Source organism: Typha latifolia, chromosome 7, assembly GCF_019914945.1.
Source record: "Typha latifolia isolate L0001 chromosome 7, TyphaL0001v2, whole genome shotgun sequence".
Taxonomy (NCBI): domain Eukaryota; kingdom Viridiplantae; phylum Streptophyta; class Magnoliopsida; order Poales; family Typhaceae; genus Typha; species Typha latifolia.
In genome coordinates, this window is record NC_133092.1 from 3,086,028 (window position 1) to 3,105,176 (window position 19,149).

A 19,149-nucleotide genomic window follows, 5' to 3' on the forward strand; every position below is an offset into this window, starting at 1 on the left:
TTTTAAAGGTTTCTAATAATTACGAAGATCAATATGTTAAGAAAATTAAGCAAAAGAGTGTTAGAAATGGGCAAATATTTTAGGATTTAACAGTTAATTCCTGTGACAATCTGCAGCCTCTTTCTCGGCAGTCTTTGATTGACTTCAAACTCATCCTGCAGTTAGAAGTGAAAAAAAACAAATTGAAAAAAAAAATCTACCACTTCTCTTCTGTTTGAGCATCATAATTAGAAATTGAATCCCCTGTAACTAAATAGATTGTGACTAGATGATGAGAGAACCTAATTTTGTTTTTGCTCATACAATACATGATGCAAATGTCAGCTGACCATTATAGGGAAATGAAGTAAACATATATCATAAAATCAACTTAAATACTTATCATGGTAGCCTAGTCATGATTTCCACTAGCAGCCAAATATTGGCTGCGATATTTATGAAAACATCATCCAATCATTCGTCAGAAACATCCAACGATTTGCTGGCGATTTCGACCTGATCAACCGGCATACAAAGCCCCAAGAATTTTAAATATAGCAAGAAAGTTATGTCATAATACTCGGGTACAAATTACTTAACAGCTTCTAAAAGCCTGACAGTCTCATTGTTAGCCTGATAGGCCGGTAAAGTTGGGATCATTAATATGAGGTTGAATTGATTTTTCTTTCTACAAATAGTCAAGGCCAAGCGTCATCTGAACAATATGAAAATCGCATAAAAATCATAAATAAAATTCCAAAACATTACAAGAAAATGATCAAAAGTCTATCGATTCCACCTAACATGTCTAACCACCAAAATGCTATTGTTCAGTAACTCAATACACTATGATGGAGGAGAACAAGCTTCAAGCTTTGGAAGGATGCTACGCCACGCATCTGCAATCTCATTAGCAAGTTTTGCTTGTCCCTTGGCAAATTCATGAAATGCAAGTCCCATGTCTGCTGTTTTCTGTTCTTGGAACCGCACTATTTCTTCGTTCATCAATCTAACTATATTCTCGAATCTCTTGGTTGCTTCCTCACTCTCAACTTTCAACTGTGCAAGTACCCAACATAGAAATCAGCCAAAAGAAGCTGCCACCTACAAGCATGTAATACTGTAGGTGTATGAAAAAATTGTACCTCTTTGTATTCAATTTCCGCTTCTGCAGCCTTCTCAGAACGCATAAGCATCAATTTGTCACTGCAGAAAACCAAAATCCGGAGTGAACAATCTTTAGATTTGACTAAACAGACTTTCCAAACCAGAACTTAGATTCAAATGGAAAAAATAGTGAAAAGCACAAATGATGCACAAATTCCATTCAAGTTAGTCCACCATAAGCCAATTGCATGCATGATCATTAGGCCATCAAATTTTACTTTAGGGTTAAGGATTATTGCACTTTATTTGATAGTAAAGTGTCACAAGAGAATATTTGGTAAAAGACACAGACCAATGACAGGTTAAGTTAGAAAAGGGTTGAAATCATCAATTGGAGATAATTCTAAGCCATTTATATTATAGGAAAGAAATCCTGAAGAGAGATGAATGATAAGTTATGTTAGAAAAAGAGCAGATAAAAAAAATGGTAAAACATACAGATTAATCTCCTTTAACTTGGTTGTTTCAGCTAACTCATACTGATGTCTGAAAGCATTGGCTCTATCTGCCATAGTGACCTGTTTACATCATGAAGATAGATCAGCAAGCATCTCAGGCATAAAAAATTCTCCTTGTGTCATGATTCCTAAAGAATTTTACAGCAACAGATAACTAGGCATTTCCAGCAATAACTTCAATGTAGGATCATCACTAAGGAGAAAATCTTCTGTTATGGGTCTAATGGATAAGCGAACCTTAATGGACTGCACTGCACGCACATAATCTTTCAATGGTTCTTCAAAGTTCATTAAAAGGTTCTGGGCCTGAAGCAAGAGTAGGTTTACCATCACAAAGTTACACAGTAAAAGAGACGAGTCTCACATGTAAAGAAAAGAAAGACATTATATGAAATAGAGTTTCTCACAACCTCCTTTTGTAGCTTTATTGATAACAATTCCGACTTAGAACCAAGCTCAGAAAATGCTTTCCCTAGAGAATCTCCTTCACAACCACCCAAGAGCTTAATTGCCTTACCAAATTCTAACAAGGATTGTCCAAGCTCTGAGGAGAAAAGATCAAGAGAAACGAATCAATCAGTTTCAGGTACAAAAAATCCGACAACTGAAAAAAAGATAAGAAATTAATTCTCACACATCTACTTCAACTGAGATCAGTACCTCTGTGCCTTTTGACAAGACGGAAAGCTTGCTTTTGCGCCTCAGCAAGATGATCTTCAAGCTCAAATATGTAATGCTTGAGCTTCTCATATTCAGGATCAGATTCCTCCATAGGCTTCTCCTTTCCCAGAACAACATCACTTACCTTTGATTGTACATCCTATAACAATCAAATAGCTGACATTATTTAGCACTTTTTACATTTGAACTATCAAAAGAAAAAAAAGAAAAAAATCCTTCCCAAAATTTGAAATTGAAAAATATCATCGGTAGCAAATTAAGAAATCATTGAGAAGAAGGAAAAAATATCTTGGGCTATCAGCGCCAGCCTACTACATATCGCATTATTCAGAGAGAGAAACGACTGGCAAACCCAGAGGTCTGCCTTGATTACTAAGAACACAATTCAGATATACAGAGCACACTGCTATCTTCTAGATCCAAGTTCTACTAAAAAATACTCCAACCACATGCAAGTGAATACTATGAAAAGTTGTACTCCAATTCCTCCAGACCACAAGAAAGAGTACCTTAAATATCTGAATCAAATCTGCTGGCTTCCTCTTGAATATGCCTGTCTCTAGAGACCTCACTCTCTCCATTTTCTGCATTCAGAATGTCAAAAGCTAAATTGTGCATGAGAACATACATGTAGAATAATAAATAAACAAATAAATATAATGCATCCTAGCAAAATCCATTTTTTACTGATATTGATATATATCGAACTTTCACATGTATTTGACATGATGGTTATTTAGTATGGTATTAACAGAAGAGATTTCTGAGATCTAAAACAGTCATGCAATAATGCATGTTTAACTATAGATACCAAACAGTACAAACTTCTTGTACCTCTTCATCTTCTTGTAGAAAGGTTCTCAAATCCTCACTTTGCTTGAGTTCAGGGTGTGAAGCTATTCGATTAACAAACACGTCTAATGCTTGACGCCTCATTTCAATGAACTCGGCACTGAAGCGGAACTTTTCTGGGATCATAGAAATAAATTAGCCACATATGTCATTATGTAGAACCAATACAAGAGAGACAGATCAATTTTCAGAAGAAATCCTTGATCTATTAACCATGGTTTGACATTTCATCCAACACTGAGACTTTTCGCCAAAACATTTCACATTTCGGTCCTATCCGATCTGAAACTGCCCCCAAAACTAGCATCCAACCGAAATAACCATATTAACAATATTTTTAATGTATATTTTAAATTCTAAGCTGAATTTAACTTGAAACCAACTTATACCTAATCAATATCAACATTATTATTTAAATGTTATTAGATTTTGGGTGATACATTGCAAAAATAAAATAAAAAAAAGACTATTTATCAAAAGAAACCCAACACCGATACAATGAAACTAGAACCAAAACCGAAATCGGCCAAAACTGACCGAAATTTTGTTTTTTAACCAAGCCAAAACTAAAATTGAAACCAAAACTTTGAACTATGCTATTAACTCAATCAGATTTATAAGGGATAAAACTGAATAAGGTTAACCGTATGTCTGTTATTGAAGGAAAAAAGTCCCGATTAATCATTTCAAGAAAAAAAAAATTGTGCATCGAAAATTGAATAAATAGCTCCATGGAAAAATGATTTCCGGATTACCTACAGCACTCTTCTCTGGAAGAGCAGGAATAAAAATGCCTTTGTACTTTTCAGCAAGCCTGTCATGTAACCACACAAAATCACTGTAACGCCGAATAACAATTTTCTCTGGCCCTTCATACTCAGGTAGATTAGTCTGTAAAGGCACAACTACACAAGTTAACAAATGAGAAAGAGAAATGCCACAAAGAGTCCAGCTCTATTATGAAAGACAAGATGCAACTTCATGCAAATTCTCAGCTATGGAAGGATGAGAAGACCGTAAGTATGAACTAATCTAGGCTTATAGGCTAGTTATAGCTTCTCACCAGTTGCAAGAAAGAAATATCTCATCTATTTAGATTCCTTTATAGAAGATTGCTAACACTTATTAGGTGAAAAAAAACATCTTTTACTCTCCTACAGGGCTACATCATTACGATTCAAACAAGCAAAGAGCGTTTTATAGTTCCCCAAATGTGCTTTGCAGTACGAATATTATAACGAACAGATTGAAGAAGCTATGCCTAAGATGATTCAGAACAAATTTTGATAATAATTAAGGAATGAGAAAGAGGTTCTTCTCTTCTTACTTGACTACATAACTTACAATTAAAAAATTAGATTTGCAACCTTTGTATTGATTTTTGTGATCATTATGACCATAGGCAGTTTACAACAAATATGGAAACCTTTGCAGTTAAATTGCAACAAATTATGTTTATAATCAGCTTGTTCACTTACCAACATATATGAAAAGTCAAGATTAACATAAAACAGACAGTCATGTGTTATGCTACTAGGAATAGCTAAATCAAGGATATTAGACAATTAATTTGAGAATAATGTTGGCAATATATTTATTCAAACAGAGGGGTGTCACTTAGTGTGATAGGTAAGGCTGATGTCATGTGCCCTCAAGATTTTGCAACCCAAACCTTCACCCTACCTAATTTGGAAGAAGGGGAGAGAGGGGAAAAGGGGCAAGCTCCTAATCGAATTTAGGTTCAAACTCATTACAACGAACAGACAGCCTATTATTTGATATCCATTCTATGACAGCATCCTTTCATATTGTATTAGATAATGTCCACATACGCTGTGTTCTTAATCATAAGAATTCGCTTCTTTTCTCAATTGACCTTGGAGTAGAAAGATCACAAGAGATACTCACAGATTACTTCAAACAGAAAATAGATATCGCGAATTTCGTTTAAAAGGAGCAAATGACAAACAACCAAGAAAAGCAACTTCAATTAACGCCAACCCAATGGACTATTCATCTAAAATCTCAACTATAAATCATATATTCACCAAATTTTGAATAAGTAACACTAATAAGTTGATACTTTCGAAGACCGGACACTACCTTGGTGATGACTCGATAGGAGATGTAGGCCTGGACGCCGTTTCCTAGCTTGACGGGATCCGTAACGGAAACGGCGAGAAACGGCTGGGCCGATGGAGATCGGGGGCTTTGCGAAGAAGACCCCGAGGGGCTTCTCTGCTGCGGAATAAAAGAAAAGGTATTAGAAAAAGGGGAAATTTCCAGTTCAGACGTTGGGTTGTGGAGAGTGGAGGAACGAAGGACATCGTAATTCGCATAAATACCGCTGAGATCATGGTTGCTTCGTCGTCGATTCCCGGTGATCGCCGGCGGAGGGAGGGTGGAAGGGGGGGCGACCTCGAATCTGACTGCCGAGAGAATAACAAAACAACGAAGAAATAAAATATCAAAAAGGTCTTCTGGTAATATTGGATCTCCTACCGTGGGATGGGTTTCTGATTTTGCCACGTGGTTTGCGGATGTGTGGAGGAATTCGGCGGCGTTAGATGTGTTGATGAAAAGAAATTAGTGCAACTGGGCTACTTGTCATCCATCCACCATCATATATTCGACCCGACCCAAAACCCGGTATCCCGCCTCCCCCACCCGGTCACTCTCGCACGAATCTTGCAGCTAAGAGTAAAACTACCTCTCTACCTACTTACTGCGAGTATCCGTACCCCACTTCCAGTCTCTATCCCCGTCTCCCATCTTCAACGATCTTCCAATCTCAATCCCATCTCTCCTAGTCGCACGCACCACGTGCTGCTCATCGCGCGGCGCGCCGTCGACGCGAGGCGAGGAGAGCCGAGATGGATCGCTACCGCCCCAAGAGGTCCCCCGGCTCCGACCGCTTCCTCGGCATCTTCTCCCCTGGCGCCGACTCCAGTGGGGCCGCCGCCGGCTTCGAGCTCCACGAGGACGAACTCTTCGGCGCTGTCTCTCCTCTTTCATCGGGGACTCGCAATCCTAACCCTAGCCCCCTCTCCCCTTCCACCCGCACCGCTGCCTTCCGCCGTCCGGCCGAGGGCATCCTCGCGGCCCTCCCGGAGGAAGATCGGAGGCGATCCCCGCCGTCCACCACCGCTGCCTCCGCCGCCTCTTTCCTCCAACGGAGGCCATCAATCTCCTCTTCCGCTTCCTCCTCTCCCTCGGCCTCCATCTCGCCGGCCTCCTCAGCCTCCACCTCCTCAGCCGCCCGAATGATCCCGGCGATCCCGAAGCCGAAGCCAGAGTACTCTCTCTCGATCCCGGGAGTCAGGATCCAGCCCCAGTCGGCTCCAGTCAATATACCGGTCGCCGCCATGAGGGCGAGAAGGGGACCTAACGAGGTCGTGGAGGAGGAAGTCGGCGAGGGGGATGGGGATGAGGACGAGATGCTCCCGCCGCATGAGATCGTGGCCAAGGCCCGCGCCAAGGAGTCGCCGATGACGACATTCTCAGTGCTCGAAGGGGCCGGGAGGACGCTCAAGGGGAGAGATCTGCGCCAGGTCCGCAATGCTATCTGGAGGAAAACAGGTTTTCTTGATTGATTATTGCAAGTCCTTTTCTTTGGTATGTGTTAATGAACATATGTTGATCCTCTTAGAAACAGAAAGAAATAGATGAAGATTTGTTTTGTCAGATTGGAATAAAGTGTAGACCTTTTCTCATTTAGGTAACATTCTGTCCTCAAACTTATTGGTATTGTTTAGGATAATTTTCTCATATTACACCATTAGATCATTGGTTATCTTCCGCTCTTTCTTCTCTATCTCAATGAGTTGTGTGTCAATTTGTTAGAACTGCTATTCGACAAGGATTTTTTTCCTTATGTGGTACAGAATTTGAAGCATTTCAATTCGTGGAATACAAAACCCAATTTTTTCACGAGTTACTAACTTACTATGTGCAAAAGGATACAGAATTCAACATATGCACCATCTTAACAGAACTTGATCCTATGAAAAGCACCAAGACATAGTAACCTTAATCCCTGAGGGCATGTAGGTTAATCTTGTCCCTAAGGCACTAAAATGAAAAAAAGGAAGTAATGGTCCACTTTTAGATCATATGTGTTGTTTCCATTTTCTTTTAATGTATTTAGGGTTGGTCAATTTGTTGCGGTAGTTTTGATATTATTGCTTTCATATAATGTAAAGGAGAATAATCTTTTATGTGTTCAATTAGAAATAATGTTTTCTTCCGGCCACTATGCCATTAATATGGGAATGGTTGGATGGCAAAATTTATAGTACATTTCATGTGACTTCTGTGGAAGGACTCTTTAGAGCATGCAGTAGCACCGCTTAATAAACCTTAATGAAAGTAAGTTTAAATGTTTAATGGTCGAGGATGCACAATGATGACATTGTTTAGTTAGGAGTTTGGACGATGTCATATTATGGTCAGAGTAATACACAACGAGTGTGCTTTGGGGCATCACTAATTGTTCTTAGTTTCAGCTTGTCATTCTTGTTCTATGAAAGTCAGCTGTTTTCTTGCACATCTCTGTAAACACTGATTTTGTTTCAGTTCATCAGCTGTAGTCTTGATTGGAGACAATTTATTACGGAGTGCATGAATTGCTGAAAAATCATAGCACATATAGTTTTAGTGATGTTATAATTTTGTGCAACTAGCAGCACTTTGAGTTAAAGGTCACTGATGAATTATAATCACAATTGTCATTTTTGGATATCTTTATGATAGCAGTGAATTTAGAGATGTTTTTTCTAGTTTGTCTTTCATCAATGGATATATTGGTTTTCTTCTCACTTTATCATCTGGCTTTTGCACATTATAGGAACAATACTGCTGATCGAAACTTAGGTTCAAATTTGCATTTGCCTGACTAATTAGATTACTCTTATACTGTTTTCTTCTAACTACCATTGCAAAGCAAAAAGTCTGTGCTATTTAGTATCTACTGTATTTTCATGTCAACTAAGGTGAGATCAAATGAAGATTGTTCTGCGGTTTGACTGCCCCTTTATTAGATGATTGAGAACCAAGAATTGTCTTGTTAACTAAACCTTGAAGTTATCCTTTTAATGGGTAAATTGATGCCTGGACAAGTTTACATAATAGAGCCTTTGTCATTGTTTCGTCATATCTCAAGTTCAGTTTGTGAAGAAGAATTAAAACCGAAAATTGAAACCATAGGCTTTATTGTAGTAGATTGCTGGATGCACATGCATGGTATTTAGGCTAATTGAAACAGCAAGCTTTCACCATCTAGTGATGCAATGGCTATTTTCTATACTTCTCAAGTTTTGATTTCTTCTTGCAGACAGAGAAAGTTACTTCTTGATTCTTTGTTCTTGTTGCCATTTTTCTTTGATTCCTGTTCTAAGTTCTCATGAAGGAGGTGATGTGTTGGAGAATATGCTATCCTTTCCTTCAAGACCTCTAATGTCTCTATGCTTTATTTTCAAGACCACCATGAATTCTGGACCCTTATGATTTCGACCTGATGTTTTTTCATAATCTAACTGCAGAAGTTTACTAAGTAAGCTTTACTTCTTTTTTCCGCTCTTTTCAATCTAGGCCGTGAGTATCATATGTTGCTTGGTTGCTGTAATACGGCTTCTGTGTTCTCTCCTGTGTGCACAAGAATTTTTAGAACGCACTAGTGAACACAGATCTAAAGTCCATTGATCATGGTTGGCCTATATTATCTGATTGCGCCAAGAGACAACATTGTTCCACTGTGACCTGTTTCACAGAATGCAACTAAATATGTTATAATTGCATCTTTGTTTTCAGAAAATGTTTATGCATCTCCTGTGTATAGTTTGTTAAATTTACACAGATATATCTTGATCCCTTTATGCTATGTTATATAAAGGAAAGGTTTATTAATGCATGTGAGAGGATACATGAGGCAGGTCTTTTCTCATTTTACTATGTGATTTTGTCCTATATTTTATATTTATTTATTTATTCTTTTTAACTGGTTAAGCAGGATAGTAACATGAGCTTGGATGATTAAAGAAAGTGATATTTGACAATATCATATAACTTGTTGATGTCTTAATAATATCAGACGATGTGTTATGGTTAATCTATCCGTGTCTGAGTTTTTTTTTATTTCTTTTTCTTTTTATGCGCAAAGAGTACCTATCTTCTCTTACGGAAAATCTGTCAAATCGTTAGTAGCAAGAGTAAGAAATACCTTTTTCTTTTGTGTATTCATCAGATAGTAAATAAAATATATCTTTTTATCATTAAGTGGCTGTAAGAATTATAATAAAAACCATAGTGGTTTATGAATTTTATTTATCAGCCTAAAGTAATAAAGCTCGTGAACGCAAGTTCCTTCTAGAACGGAACGGGTATATTTGCATAATTTGGATTCAAAAGACAACTATTATATAATCCTTACTAACTTGTTATCAGAATTCTCCCCAATAATCTTCCTATCATCTCGAGGATTTAGAATGACCATCGTGTCTTGTTCTTATCCGAAGCTTGTAGAGAGATAAGTTAAAGGTAGGCCATTTTTGGGATCTCTCATAGCGTTGCTTATAAGTGTGCTCAAAGGATAGAAATCAATTCCTTTGATTAGCATCTAGTCTTTCCTTGTATAAGTTGCATTATAACTATCCTAAACATTTATGAATTATGAGATAAACCTAGCATTACTGCTAATTTTATTACCATCTACGTATCGGCTCCACCGAAATCAGCACAACAGACCCAATTCTCCGAGGAGATTGAACGTCTCCTTCTCGTGCAAGACTTTACCTCTCCAACAACGGTAATATGATCAGCTATGTCCTTTTAACACACAAAACATTGTTTCTTAAGTGCATAATAATGACTACAAAGTGGTTGAGCTGAAAACGTTTTGATCTACGGAGCAAATGAAGTCTCCTGAATGATGTACTCAATCTTTGACGATGGTTCGTAAAATCTTCACATCGTGGATGGGCCTGGAAAAAGAAAGAAAAGAATACTAAAATTAAATGTAACCAAGAAGGAAAACATTACTTATGAATGCAAGAGGTCACTCAATTCTTAAGTTTGGAACATTTCTTCGTGGATGAAGTAATGTTTGATTTGTTCTCAATGGTCGTGTATCCCTTTCAATTGAACCCAATTTTCAGTTTCATCGTAAAGAATTATATGTCTAGTTTAATCACAAGATGCTGGCAAAAAATGGTGTCAAGATAAAGCGAAATGAACATATTTAAGATATTAGCATTTGCCAACCGAAAGACCAGACTGAAAAAGAGTTATCGCATTAAAAAACAGAGCAACTTAACTGCATATCCTCTCTCCACTTAAATTGAACAAGAGATGCATTACATTTAAAATTCATTAACAAACAAGAGAAAATATAGGATAGAACACTGTTAAGGTTTGGCATATGCTTAGTTTTGTTAACTTTACAAACAGAAAAAATAATCGTGGATTCATGGACACAACGGTCCCAAGACATAGTAGAATACATTTACTTTTAACAAAGCCAACCATTTAAGAAGAGAATAACTTTAAAGTTTAATTAGTATTATTATTGTTCTGCAGCAAAGAAATTTATGATGTGTAAGCACCTTCTAGAAGCTAAGGCATACCTATCACTGTTGTCAGTTTGCACACTTCCAAGTCGCTTAATAATTTCCATCCCCCTGCATACTCTTCCAAAAATAGTATGTTTTCCTGTTGGACAGAAATCAAATATACAAACTATAGAGGCCACAAAATTTTGAGCATAGAGATAAAATTTGAAAACACAACGCAATTTTAGCACTTCTTGCAATCAACAACATACAAGAACCTCATGTTCATATGTCATATCTTAATAACTACTAACTTGCACTAACTCAAGGTGCAAGAAAAATCAACATAAAATTGGGGTTGTCAAACAAGAACAAGATGTGGATATGAACTTGTGATACAAATACAATTCGTAATAAGCATGGAAAGCCAGCAGAAATAAAACATTTAGCAATAATTTGACAAATTTATATACCTATATATGCATGAGAAATTATATTTATGAAGCAAATGCATCACATAGCTGCCCACTTAGCAACAGTAGTTCAGAAAAAAAAAAGTGCTCCGCATAGATCAACCAAAGAGATAATTATAGAAGATTAGTGCTACTCAGAAACTTAGTCAAACTGAAATTTGCACACTTAATAATGATAATCTTGACCTGCCCTTTTATGAATATATGTGTAGTAAATAAATAGAATAATATTATAAGTTAGAACAAGCTAAAATCAGTTTATCTACCTTAAGCCCTCACAGTGACAAGCATGCCAAATTACCTGAATCAGTACTTTTCATGAATATATATCATCAACATCTAGAATTTGTGGAGCATCTTGCTGCTACCCTGTCAAGGTTGTAGATGAGGGTCGTTCAGCAACCATCACCTAAGAGATTGGGCCGTTATAGATCTATTTGGCACAAGGGCTTGGCAACCAGTGACTATCAACAAATACTCTATCAATTGCTTACCAGTTAGAGGTTATGCCATTAAAAAAACCTTCAGAGGTAATAATCGTCTAAATGAAAATTATCAAGTTTTACAGAATTAAAAACGTTCCAATTGAGTCAATATTTACATGATATCAACGACCGCCAAATTTAGATGCAGCCATATCCACACTTGAGGATCTTCTACACTGGATAGTCCTTAGGATCATGGGAAACCCCAAATTTTAATAATGAGGAATAGGCTAAAGTGATACTATTACGGTGATTGAAGAGTCAAGAAAAGAGCTAGATCTAAAATTATTCAAGCATCATATTGGGCAGGGAAAAACCATAATAACAGTGTCTTTGAAAATTTTCAAGTGTAATGGAAGAAGACACATGAATTTCATTTTTACTGTAGATATAGGTTTTACATCATAGATGAATTAAATACCATCATGAACTAATGTGCCTTACCATCCAGTGACTGACAAGGTGCTAGAGTAATGAAGAACTGGCTCCCATTTGTATTTGGACCAGCATTTGCCATTGATAAAATCCCAGCCCCAGTGTGCTTCAGCTCAGACTTTATTTCATCCTCAAACTTTGGACTGCAAAGACTCAATTGAAAGCTCTCAAATCAATTATCAATTTAAGATGATTTAAACACCTTTATAATCAGATCAAATATTCTCATATATAGAACAAAAACATAACTGATTTAACTAAATAAATAAATTGTCATTCTTCTTATTGAAATCAATTGATTTGATCACTGATTCTTCTTCCTAATAAGTCACTAATTTTTTGTTCTCTAACTCCATATATTATTCCCAAATTAAAGTTCAGATTAGGATGCCTCCAGCAGCTAATCTAATGGTTTCTTCTAGAGCCGATAAAATAACCTCAAAAACAAGTAGAATTATCACCTATAAGAGTGGAAGTGTAATCAGTGTTACTAACCCGTAAATAGATTCACCGCCCCTCCCGGTCCCTGTCGGATCTCCACCTTGCACAATGAAATCCTACTCCAGATATATCACAGATTAATAAAACTAACAAAACAAAACAAAAAAGTAAAAGTAGAAAATAGAAAACTAATTAAAGATGGAATAGGAAAGCTCGGACCTTGATGATGCGATGGAACTTCACGTTGTCGTAGTAGCCTCTTCGGGAGAGCTCGACAAAGTTGCGGCACGTCTTGGGGGCGTGCTTGTAGTACATCTAAGAAGACTTCATCTCGTGAGAAGAGAGAGATAGACAAGGAAAGGGAGAGATAGAGAGAGGGGGACTACCTCGACGGTGAAGGGGCCCATGGAGGTCTCCAAGGTGACCTCGGGAGGGCCGCCATCGGCGCTTCCCCACATTACCAACGGGAAGAAGAAGAAGTAACAAATGAACGCAAAAAGAGACGGAGAAGGGTTTCAAAGACAGACGAATTATCGGAGTAATTTTATGGTGTGTCTAATGTGCTTTCGAGTAATTTTATATACTACAGGGGGTTTCGGGGATATTCTCAACTATGGTCACTGAAGCCAAGTCACCTAGATATTAAATATTTGAGATGAATTCTCGGAGTAATTGACCAAACTAGGTTTCTTACAAACTTATTTACGAAAATGATCCACGTTCCAAACTATATTATTAAAAAAGGTAAGATGCGAAGAAAGCAGTAATAAACTAGGATAAGACATTTAAAATAATTTATAATTATATAAAAGTAAATTAGTAATTAAATTATCGTGGATTGTATGATATAATTTAGCTATTATTATAAAATAATGAGTTGCATTTTAGAATCTGTTCACATAAAACATTGTTTAGTTTGGGTGAGAGACTACTTAGCTACTTAGGTAAATAGTTTTTATGGACGCTTAGGTTGGTAAAACATTCGGAATTCTTGCGACTAGATTTTTAATTAGGAAAAATATTTACGAGGTTTAAATAGCAAAATTGAATTAACTTTCCGCTTCCGTAAAAACAAAAGATAACAAAAACTTCCATCTTTTTTTTGTTATATTTAAATAATATCCGATTCCCGTTTCTCGATTCCATTCCTCCTCTTTCTCCGGCAACTCGTCCCCGAAACCCTAGCGACCAAATCGGGAGAGAGAGAGAGAGAGAATCGACCGTTTCCGCATGGGGATTCTCTACGCCGTGGTGTCCAGGGGAACGGTGGTCCTCGCTGAGTTCGCTGCCGTCACCGGAAACACCGGCGCGGTTGCCCGCCGTATACTGGAGAAGCTTCCAGCCGATGCCGACTCCAGGCTTTGCTTCTCCCAGGATCGGTACATCTTCCATGTTCTCAGATCAGATGGCCTCACCTTTCTTTGCATGGCGAATGATACCTTCGGAAGTGAGCCAATCTCTTTTCCGTCAATTTTTGGGAATTTTATCTATTTTTTTCGATTTTTTAATCGTGTGATGATTTATAGTCTCGTTCTGTTCAAACTGTTGCGGGAATTTGTCAAATTGTCGAGTAATTTAGGTGGCTTAGAAGAATAACTTGATTTTAGTGTTGGGATATAGACTCACGCCTTGTATTATTTAGAATCGTTCGTTTTTTTTAACGTAAACCGGTAGTTTTATGCTCTCCATAAAAGATCGTATATTCTAGGACATACTGGGATTATCAGACTATGTTAATTAGGGTGATGGGCAATGTCAATGTGGTCTCTTTAACGGGGCTGTATCTGTTGGAGGTATGAATCACTGGGATACGTAACTCTTTATGTAAGCTGAAAAAGCCAGAAGAAAGAGTTCTTTTGGATGTCATGTTAATGTGGATTTATGACTCATACTTCCACGATTATTAACTATTAACATACGTTTCACAAATTTTAGGATTATTTCACAAAAATTGCGTCTTTTGGGTTTCTAATATATTTAGGAATATTATTGTCTCTCTTTTCTTCTGCTGTTTTGATTACAGACTGGGAACATATGATGCTTAGATCTATTTGTTTCTTCTTTCCTTTGTAGGAAGAGTTCCTTTTCTCTACTTGGAAGACATCCGCATGAGATTTATGAAGAATTATGGCAGAATTGCTAGTTCCGCACTAGCTTATGCAATGAATGATGAATTTTCTAGAGTTCTGCATCAGCAAATGGAGTTCTTCTCAAGTAACCCAAGTGCAGATACACTTAATCGTGTCCGAGGTGAAGTTAGTGAGGCAAGTTATCAAATGACAAGGAAGAAAAATCTTATCAAGGATAGCAAATTATAATTAACCGTTGACACGTTGCTTGCTGATGCTACTTAAAAATCTCCTTTAACATTCTTTTATATAATTTCTTTTTTCCTTATTTAAGCTATAATGTACCATATTTCTATTAGTCCTAATTGCCTATCGAAGTATGACTTTGGTGCCTAAGGATATCAAGATGCAAGTGTCATTAATATAGCTGGGATCATATCTTAACATTGACACCCTCCATATTAAGTCTTAAAGATCTTGCAGTTCTCTCATTGTACCAAATTGTCTATGCACATGACTACGATTATTTTTGTTTACACAGAATTACTTTATGTGATTCTTGGGACGATATCCTGTGAGAGACTAAATATGTATAACTGCATCGCAAGTTGTTTCTAACTTTAACCAGATTATCCTCGATTTGTTGTTAGCCCTGACTTGATAAACTTCCAATCTTGTGACACCAAATTTTTTGGCAGATACACACTATCATGGTAGAAAATATAGAGAAGATATTGGACAGAGGTGATCGTATTTCACTTCTTGTTGACAAAACTGCCACAATGCAAGACAGTGCTTTCCACTTCAGAAAACAATCTAGGCGACTTAGGAGAGCACTTTGGATGAAGAATGCAAAGCTTTTGTAAGTGTTCAAACAAATGTTAAATTCATTCTCTCTTTTCCGGCATGTTTGTCTGTTCTGCTATTGCGGAATGGTTTGTTTCTTATTTTCATGGCGTAAAATATTCAGACTTTCATCTTCTAGTGATGTCATAGAAGATGCATATGAGATCTTAGCCTACAGAGTTGCCTGCCTTATTAATTAAGCTGTAATCTGTAGATTTTGTAGCTGTTTCTATTTTTTTAATGTTTCTAGTCATATCCTCATATTGTTTTACAACTACAAAGTAAGATTGGATGTCACAGCGAGGATGCCTAGTGATTCAGATAATTTAATTACTCCGTCAACTAACTTTATGCAGTGTTTATTAGCTACATGCTGGAGTTAGTTTTGCTTTATCACATTTTTATCAAGAAAATGCACGTAATACATTTTGTAGCATAGAAGCTGAAATAGCAGCAACCTATTAAGATGACCGTTGACAGAAAACATTAGATAACCTTAGTGCCTAATTTACTGATGGCTAACTATGATATGCACATGTTCTAATGGAATGAGGCAACAACCTGTTGGTCTGGTGAGCACTTGAATGAGCTTGTTCGTTGTGAGTTGGCGAAATAGCAGCAACCTATTAAGATGACAGTTGAGAGCAAACATTATTAGATAACCTTAGTGCCTAACTTACTGATGGCTAACTATGATATGCACATGTTCTAATGGAATGAGGCAACAACCTGTTGGTCAGGTGAGCACTTGAATGAGCTTGTTCATTGTGAGTTGGCAACACAATTGAGAAAGGACAACAGCATTTACTTACTACTTGCTTTTGTGAACTTACCAAGCATTAAATTTAAAAAAAAAAACATTGGTCACTTGTGAGTTGTGGCTATAACTTGCAAAATACTGTTTCAACTAATCCGCTACTTTACTTATCAATGCAGAGCTGTGCTGACATTTGTGATAGTTTTATTGCTGTATATAATAATTGCTGCTTGTTGCGGAGGCATCACACTTCCATCATGCAGATCGTGATAAAATTGTGGATTTCTTTCTTCAAGCACAATAATCTTTGGGGCATATTTGTCTGCCCAGAGTACCCTCTTCATCCATGAAAAGAGTTTAGGTATCAGATCTGCGCTTGGTATTGGGCGGTGTTACTCTGTTGCAGGAGTTCCTTCAAAAGTCCTGATTGTGTTGTCAACTCAGAAACCTGCAATATATTTGCTTCACTATATGGGCTTTCTCTGTATATTGTTCGTTTATTATTTGTAGAAGCTTTGCTGCATTGGGACTTTCGGTTTGGAATGAACATAGTTGTGTGCTCATAGTAGGAGCTGTGTGGTCATTGATTCTGATGTATTCTCGGCTACATTTAATGTACTTATAGTATGTCTTTACCATCTTATTTTTTTGTTGATCAATAATATCATTCACTTGGTTAATATCTTTCCCGCCTTCTCCCTTTTCCCTTCACTTTGTTGTGGAATGAGCATATAGTTGTGTGCTCACAGTAGGAGCTGTGTGGTCATTGATTCTGATGTATCGACTGCATTTAATGTATTTATCCTATGCGTTTACCATCTTATTGATTTGTTGTTCAGTAATATCCTTCACCTGGTCAATTTCCGTACCGCCTTCTCTCTTTCATTTTCTTCTGCATCTCGTTGTTATCCTTACAACTTTGTAAGCATAGTATTAGCAATGAAAAGCTTAAATAACATTAGTTTAATTTATGCTTACGAACCTTGCCAAATTGTTGAGATTTATCTACTGATAGTCTGATGCTGAAGGATATTGGTGGAAATTGCATGACTTATGGCCTGCTATTCCAAATTCTAATATGACATTGCTTGAACTCCATTGCTGTGACCTCGTGACTCTTGAATCCGAAATAATCCTTTAATTCCGTAAGGCCAAAATTTCAAGTCTAAGAGAGATTGTTTCCAAGGTGGAGTTGATGGTTGGTAACTGGCTCCTACCTGGAGTAGGTTTGGAAGTGCTTTGAGCTCTAGAGCTCCCTGGATATATCCAAGTCTGCGATGGCACAACCTTTGTGGAACTAATATGATATGTGATAATGTGGACTTTTGTGGTGGTGCAGTTGCGTCCTCTTTAATGGTACAGCTAGTTCATATCAAACTACACATGCATCTGATTGCCTCTTTATCTAAAGTAGCCATAAAAGAAAAAATTGTATAAAGTTTATGCTTGGTGAATGCAGATTAGTTAACAACTGCTCCTGCCTGCTCATAACCTGCACCACCAATCATTTTCAACTTCACAAAAACCCAAGATATAAAGCCTTCACCCTTTGAAACTCTTAAGACACAAAGCCAGCTCTTCCTCTCTTTTCATCATCCAGAGAAACCTTGCAACGTCAAAAACATGAGCACCAGCGAAGCCACCGTGATCCCCATCGCAGAATCCAGCAGGAATGTCAATGAGAAAGTTCCACTTGCACCAACTATACCTCCTCCTCCTGCAACTGCTACTAATGGCACTACAAGAACCACACCTCGCAAAGCTCGCTTTCCTCTCCTCCTAAGGAGCACCAAAGGCAGAGAAGGATGGAAGAGATGTCTGGCTGTCTTAGACTTCCTTCTTAGGGTTTGCGCCTTCGCTCCGACTCTCGCCGCCGCAATTACCATGGGAACTACCGATGAGACCTTGCCCTTCTTCACTGAGCTCTTCCAGTTCCATACCAACTTTGCTGATTTCCCCGCTTTAACGTTAGTGTCCCTCTCTCTTGGGCCAAAGTGAACTGATGATAACTATGAATATGAGGTATAAGAATTACTTCATCTGTGCAGGTTTTTCGTTGTTGGGAATGCTATAGCAGCAGGCTACTTGGTCCTCTCCCTTCCCTTCTCCATTGTTGCCATTTGCCGGCCACAAGCATCATGCCCACGACTTCTGCTTCTTATCTTCGACCTTGTAAGCTTCTATTCATGGCATCCACTTACCATAATATGCCCAAGTTTTCATTGAGATGATTATAAACGTTACTCTTCCAATATGTTCCAATTGCAGATTATGGTTGCTCTAACCACAGCAGCAGCCTCTGCCGCTGCGGCCATTGTATACTTAGCTCACACTGGGAATACCAGAGCCAACTGGATTGCCATTTGCCTGCAGTTCGAGAGCTTCTGCGAGCGTACTAGTGGAGCAGTGGTGGCCTCCTTCATTGCAGTTGTCCTCTTCATGCTTCTGGTGTTGATGTCTGCTCTTGCTCTGAGGAAGTGCTAAGAGAGTTTGCAAACTATTGTGTGTCTCTGTTCAAGTTTGTCTTTAATCCGTGTGTGCTTTATAGGTGTGACCAAAAATGCCATGTATGAATGTTGGAGTTGTTGTTGTGGTGTTATATCTTTGATGGTAATTTAAAGTTGCAAATGCATGTAAACTTGCTATATTGCATATTCAAATATATTCCCCATAATGTTCGTGGATGCGAGCATAAATACACAGACTGTAATTTCTTTGTAAGGGGGGTGTAAAAGACCCGAGCTCAAGGGAGTTAAGGACAGCTCGAGCTCGAATTAATTATTAAACAAGTTCGAAATTTGAACACGACTCTAACAAATTAGGTGACTTCCAGATGACCGGAGCTTGAGCTGCTAATTTAAAACTTACAAGAATAATAATAATTATGAACTACAAAGAGTTATGTTTATAAATTATAAGAGTAATATCCGCCGCCTTGAGTAGGAGATTCTACGGTGAAAGT

General features: G+C 37.7%; 5 protein-coding genes across 5 annotated transcripts; 3 read left to right on the top strand and 2 right to left on the bottom strand.

The window, feature by feature from the left end:
* Positions 1-604: 604 nt before the first annotated feature.
* LOC140791938 (sorting nexin 1) lies at positions 605-5,626 on the bottom strand. The gene is made up of 11 exons (XM_073142665.1): positions 5,483-5,626; positions 5,241-5,378; positions 3,893-4,028; positions 3,120-3,253; positions 2,795-2,869; positions 2,265-2,424; positions 2,015-2,148; positions 1,842-1,910; positions 1,585-1,664; positions 1,125-1,185; positions 605-1,038 (listed from the first exon to the last, which is right to left on the bottom strand). Exons 1-11 carry the CDS (start codon positions 5,492-5,494, stop codon positions 826-828), a joined length of 1,212 nt encoding a protein of 403 aa, XP_072998766.1. The 5' UTR covers positions 5,495-5,626; the 3' UTR covers positions 605-825.
* A 233-nt stretch (positions 5,627-5,859) lies between these two features.
* On the top strand, positions 5,860-6,935 carry LOC140791768 (uncharacterized). Its single transcript, XM_073142411.1, has one exon. The coding sequence runs from the start codon at positions 6,011-6,013 to the stop codon at positions 6,728-6,730; it is 720 nt and encodes a 239-aa protein (XP_072998512.1). The 5' UTR covers positions 5,860-6,010; the 3' UTR covers positions 6,731-6,935.
* A 2,986-nt stretch (positions 6,936-9,921) lies between these two features.
* Positions 9,922-13,124, bottom strand: LOC140791942 (peptidyl-prolyl cis-trans isomerase CYP18-2). The gene is made up of 6 exons (XM_073142669.1): positions 12,902-13,124; positions 12,735-12,830; positions 12,570-12,631; positions 12,084-12,217; positions 10,757-10,841; positions 9,922-10,114 (listed from the first exon to the last, which is right to left on the bottom strand). Exons 1-6 carry the CDS (start codon positions 12,971-12,973, stop codon positions 10,069-10,071), a joined length of 495 nt encoding a protein of 164 aa, XP_072998770.1. The 5' UTR covers positions 12,974-13,124; the 3' UTR covers positions 9,922-10,068.
* A 500-nt stretch (positions 13,125-13,624) lies between these two features.
* Positions 13,625-16,867, top strand: LOC140791940 (vesicle-associated membrane protein 714). Its single transcript, XM_073142667.1, has 4 exons — positions 13,625-13,962; positions 14,589-14,779; positions 15,283-15,446; positions 16,367-16,867. Exons 1-4 carry the CDS (start codon positions 13,746-13,748, stop codon positions 16,455-16,457), a joined length of 663 nt encoding a protein of 220 aa, XP_072998768.1. The 5' UTR covers positions 13,625-13,745; the 3' UTR covers positions 16,458-16,867.
* Positions 16,868-17,755: 888 nt separating this feature from the next.
* On the top strand, positions 17,756-18,891 carry LOC140791939 (casparian strip membrane protein 1-like). The gene is made up of 3 exons (XM_073142666.1): positions 17,756-18,154; positions 18,236-18,359; positions 18,456-18,891. The coding sequence occupies exons 1-3, from the start codon at positions 17,811-17,813 to the stop codon at positions 18,669-18,671; spliced, it is 684 nt and encodes a 227-aa protein (XP_072998767.1). The 5' UTR covers positions 17,756-17,810; the 3' UTR covers positions 18,672-18,891.
* The last annotated feature ends 258 nt before the right edge of the window (positions 18,892-19,149 follow it).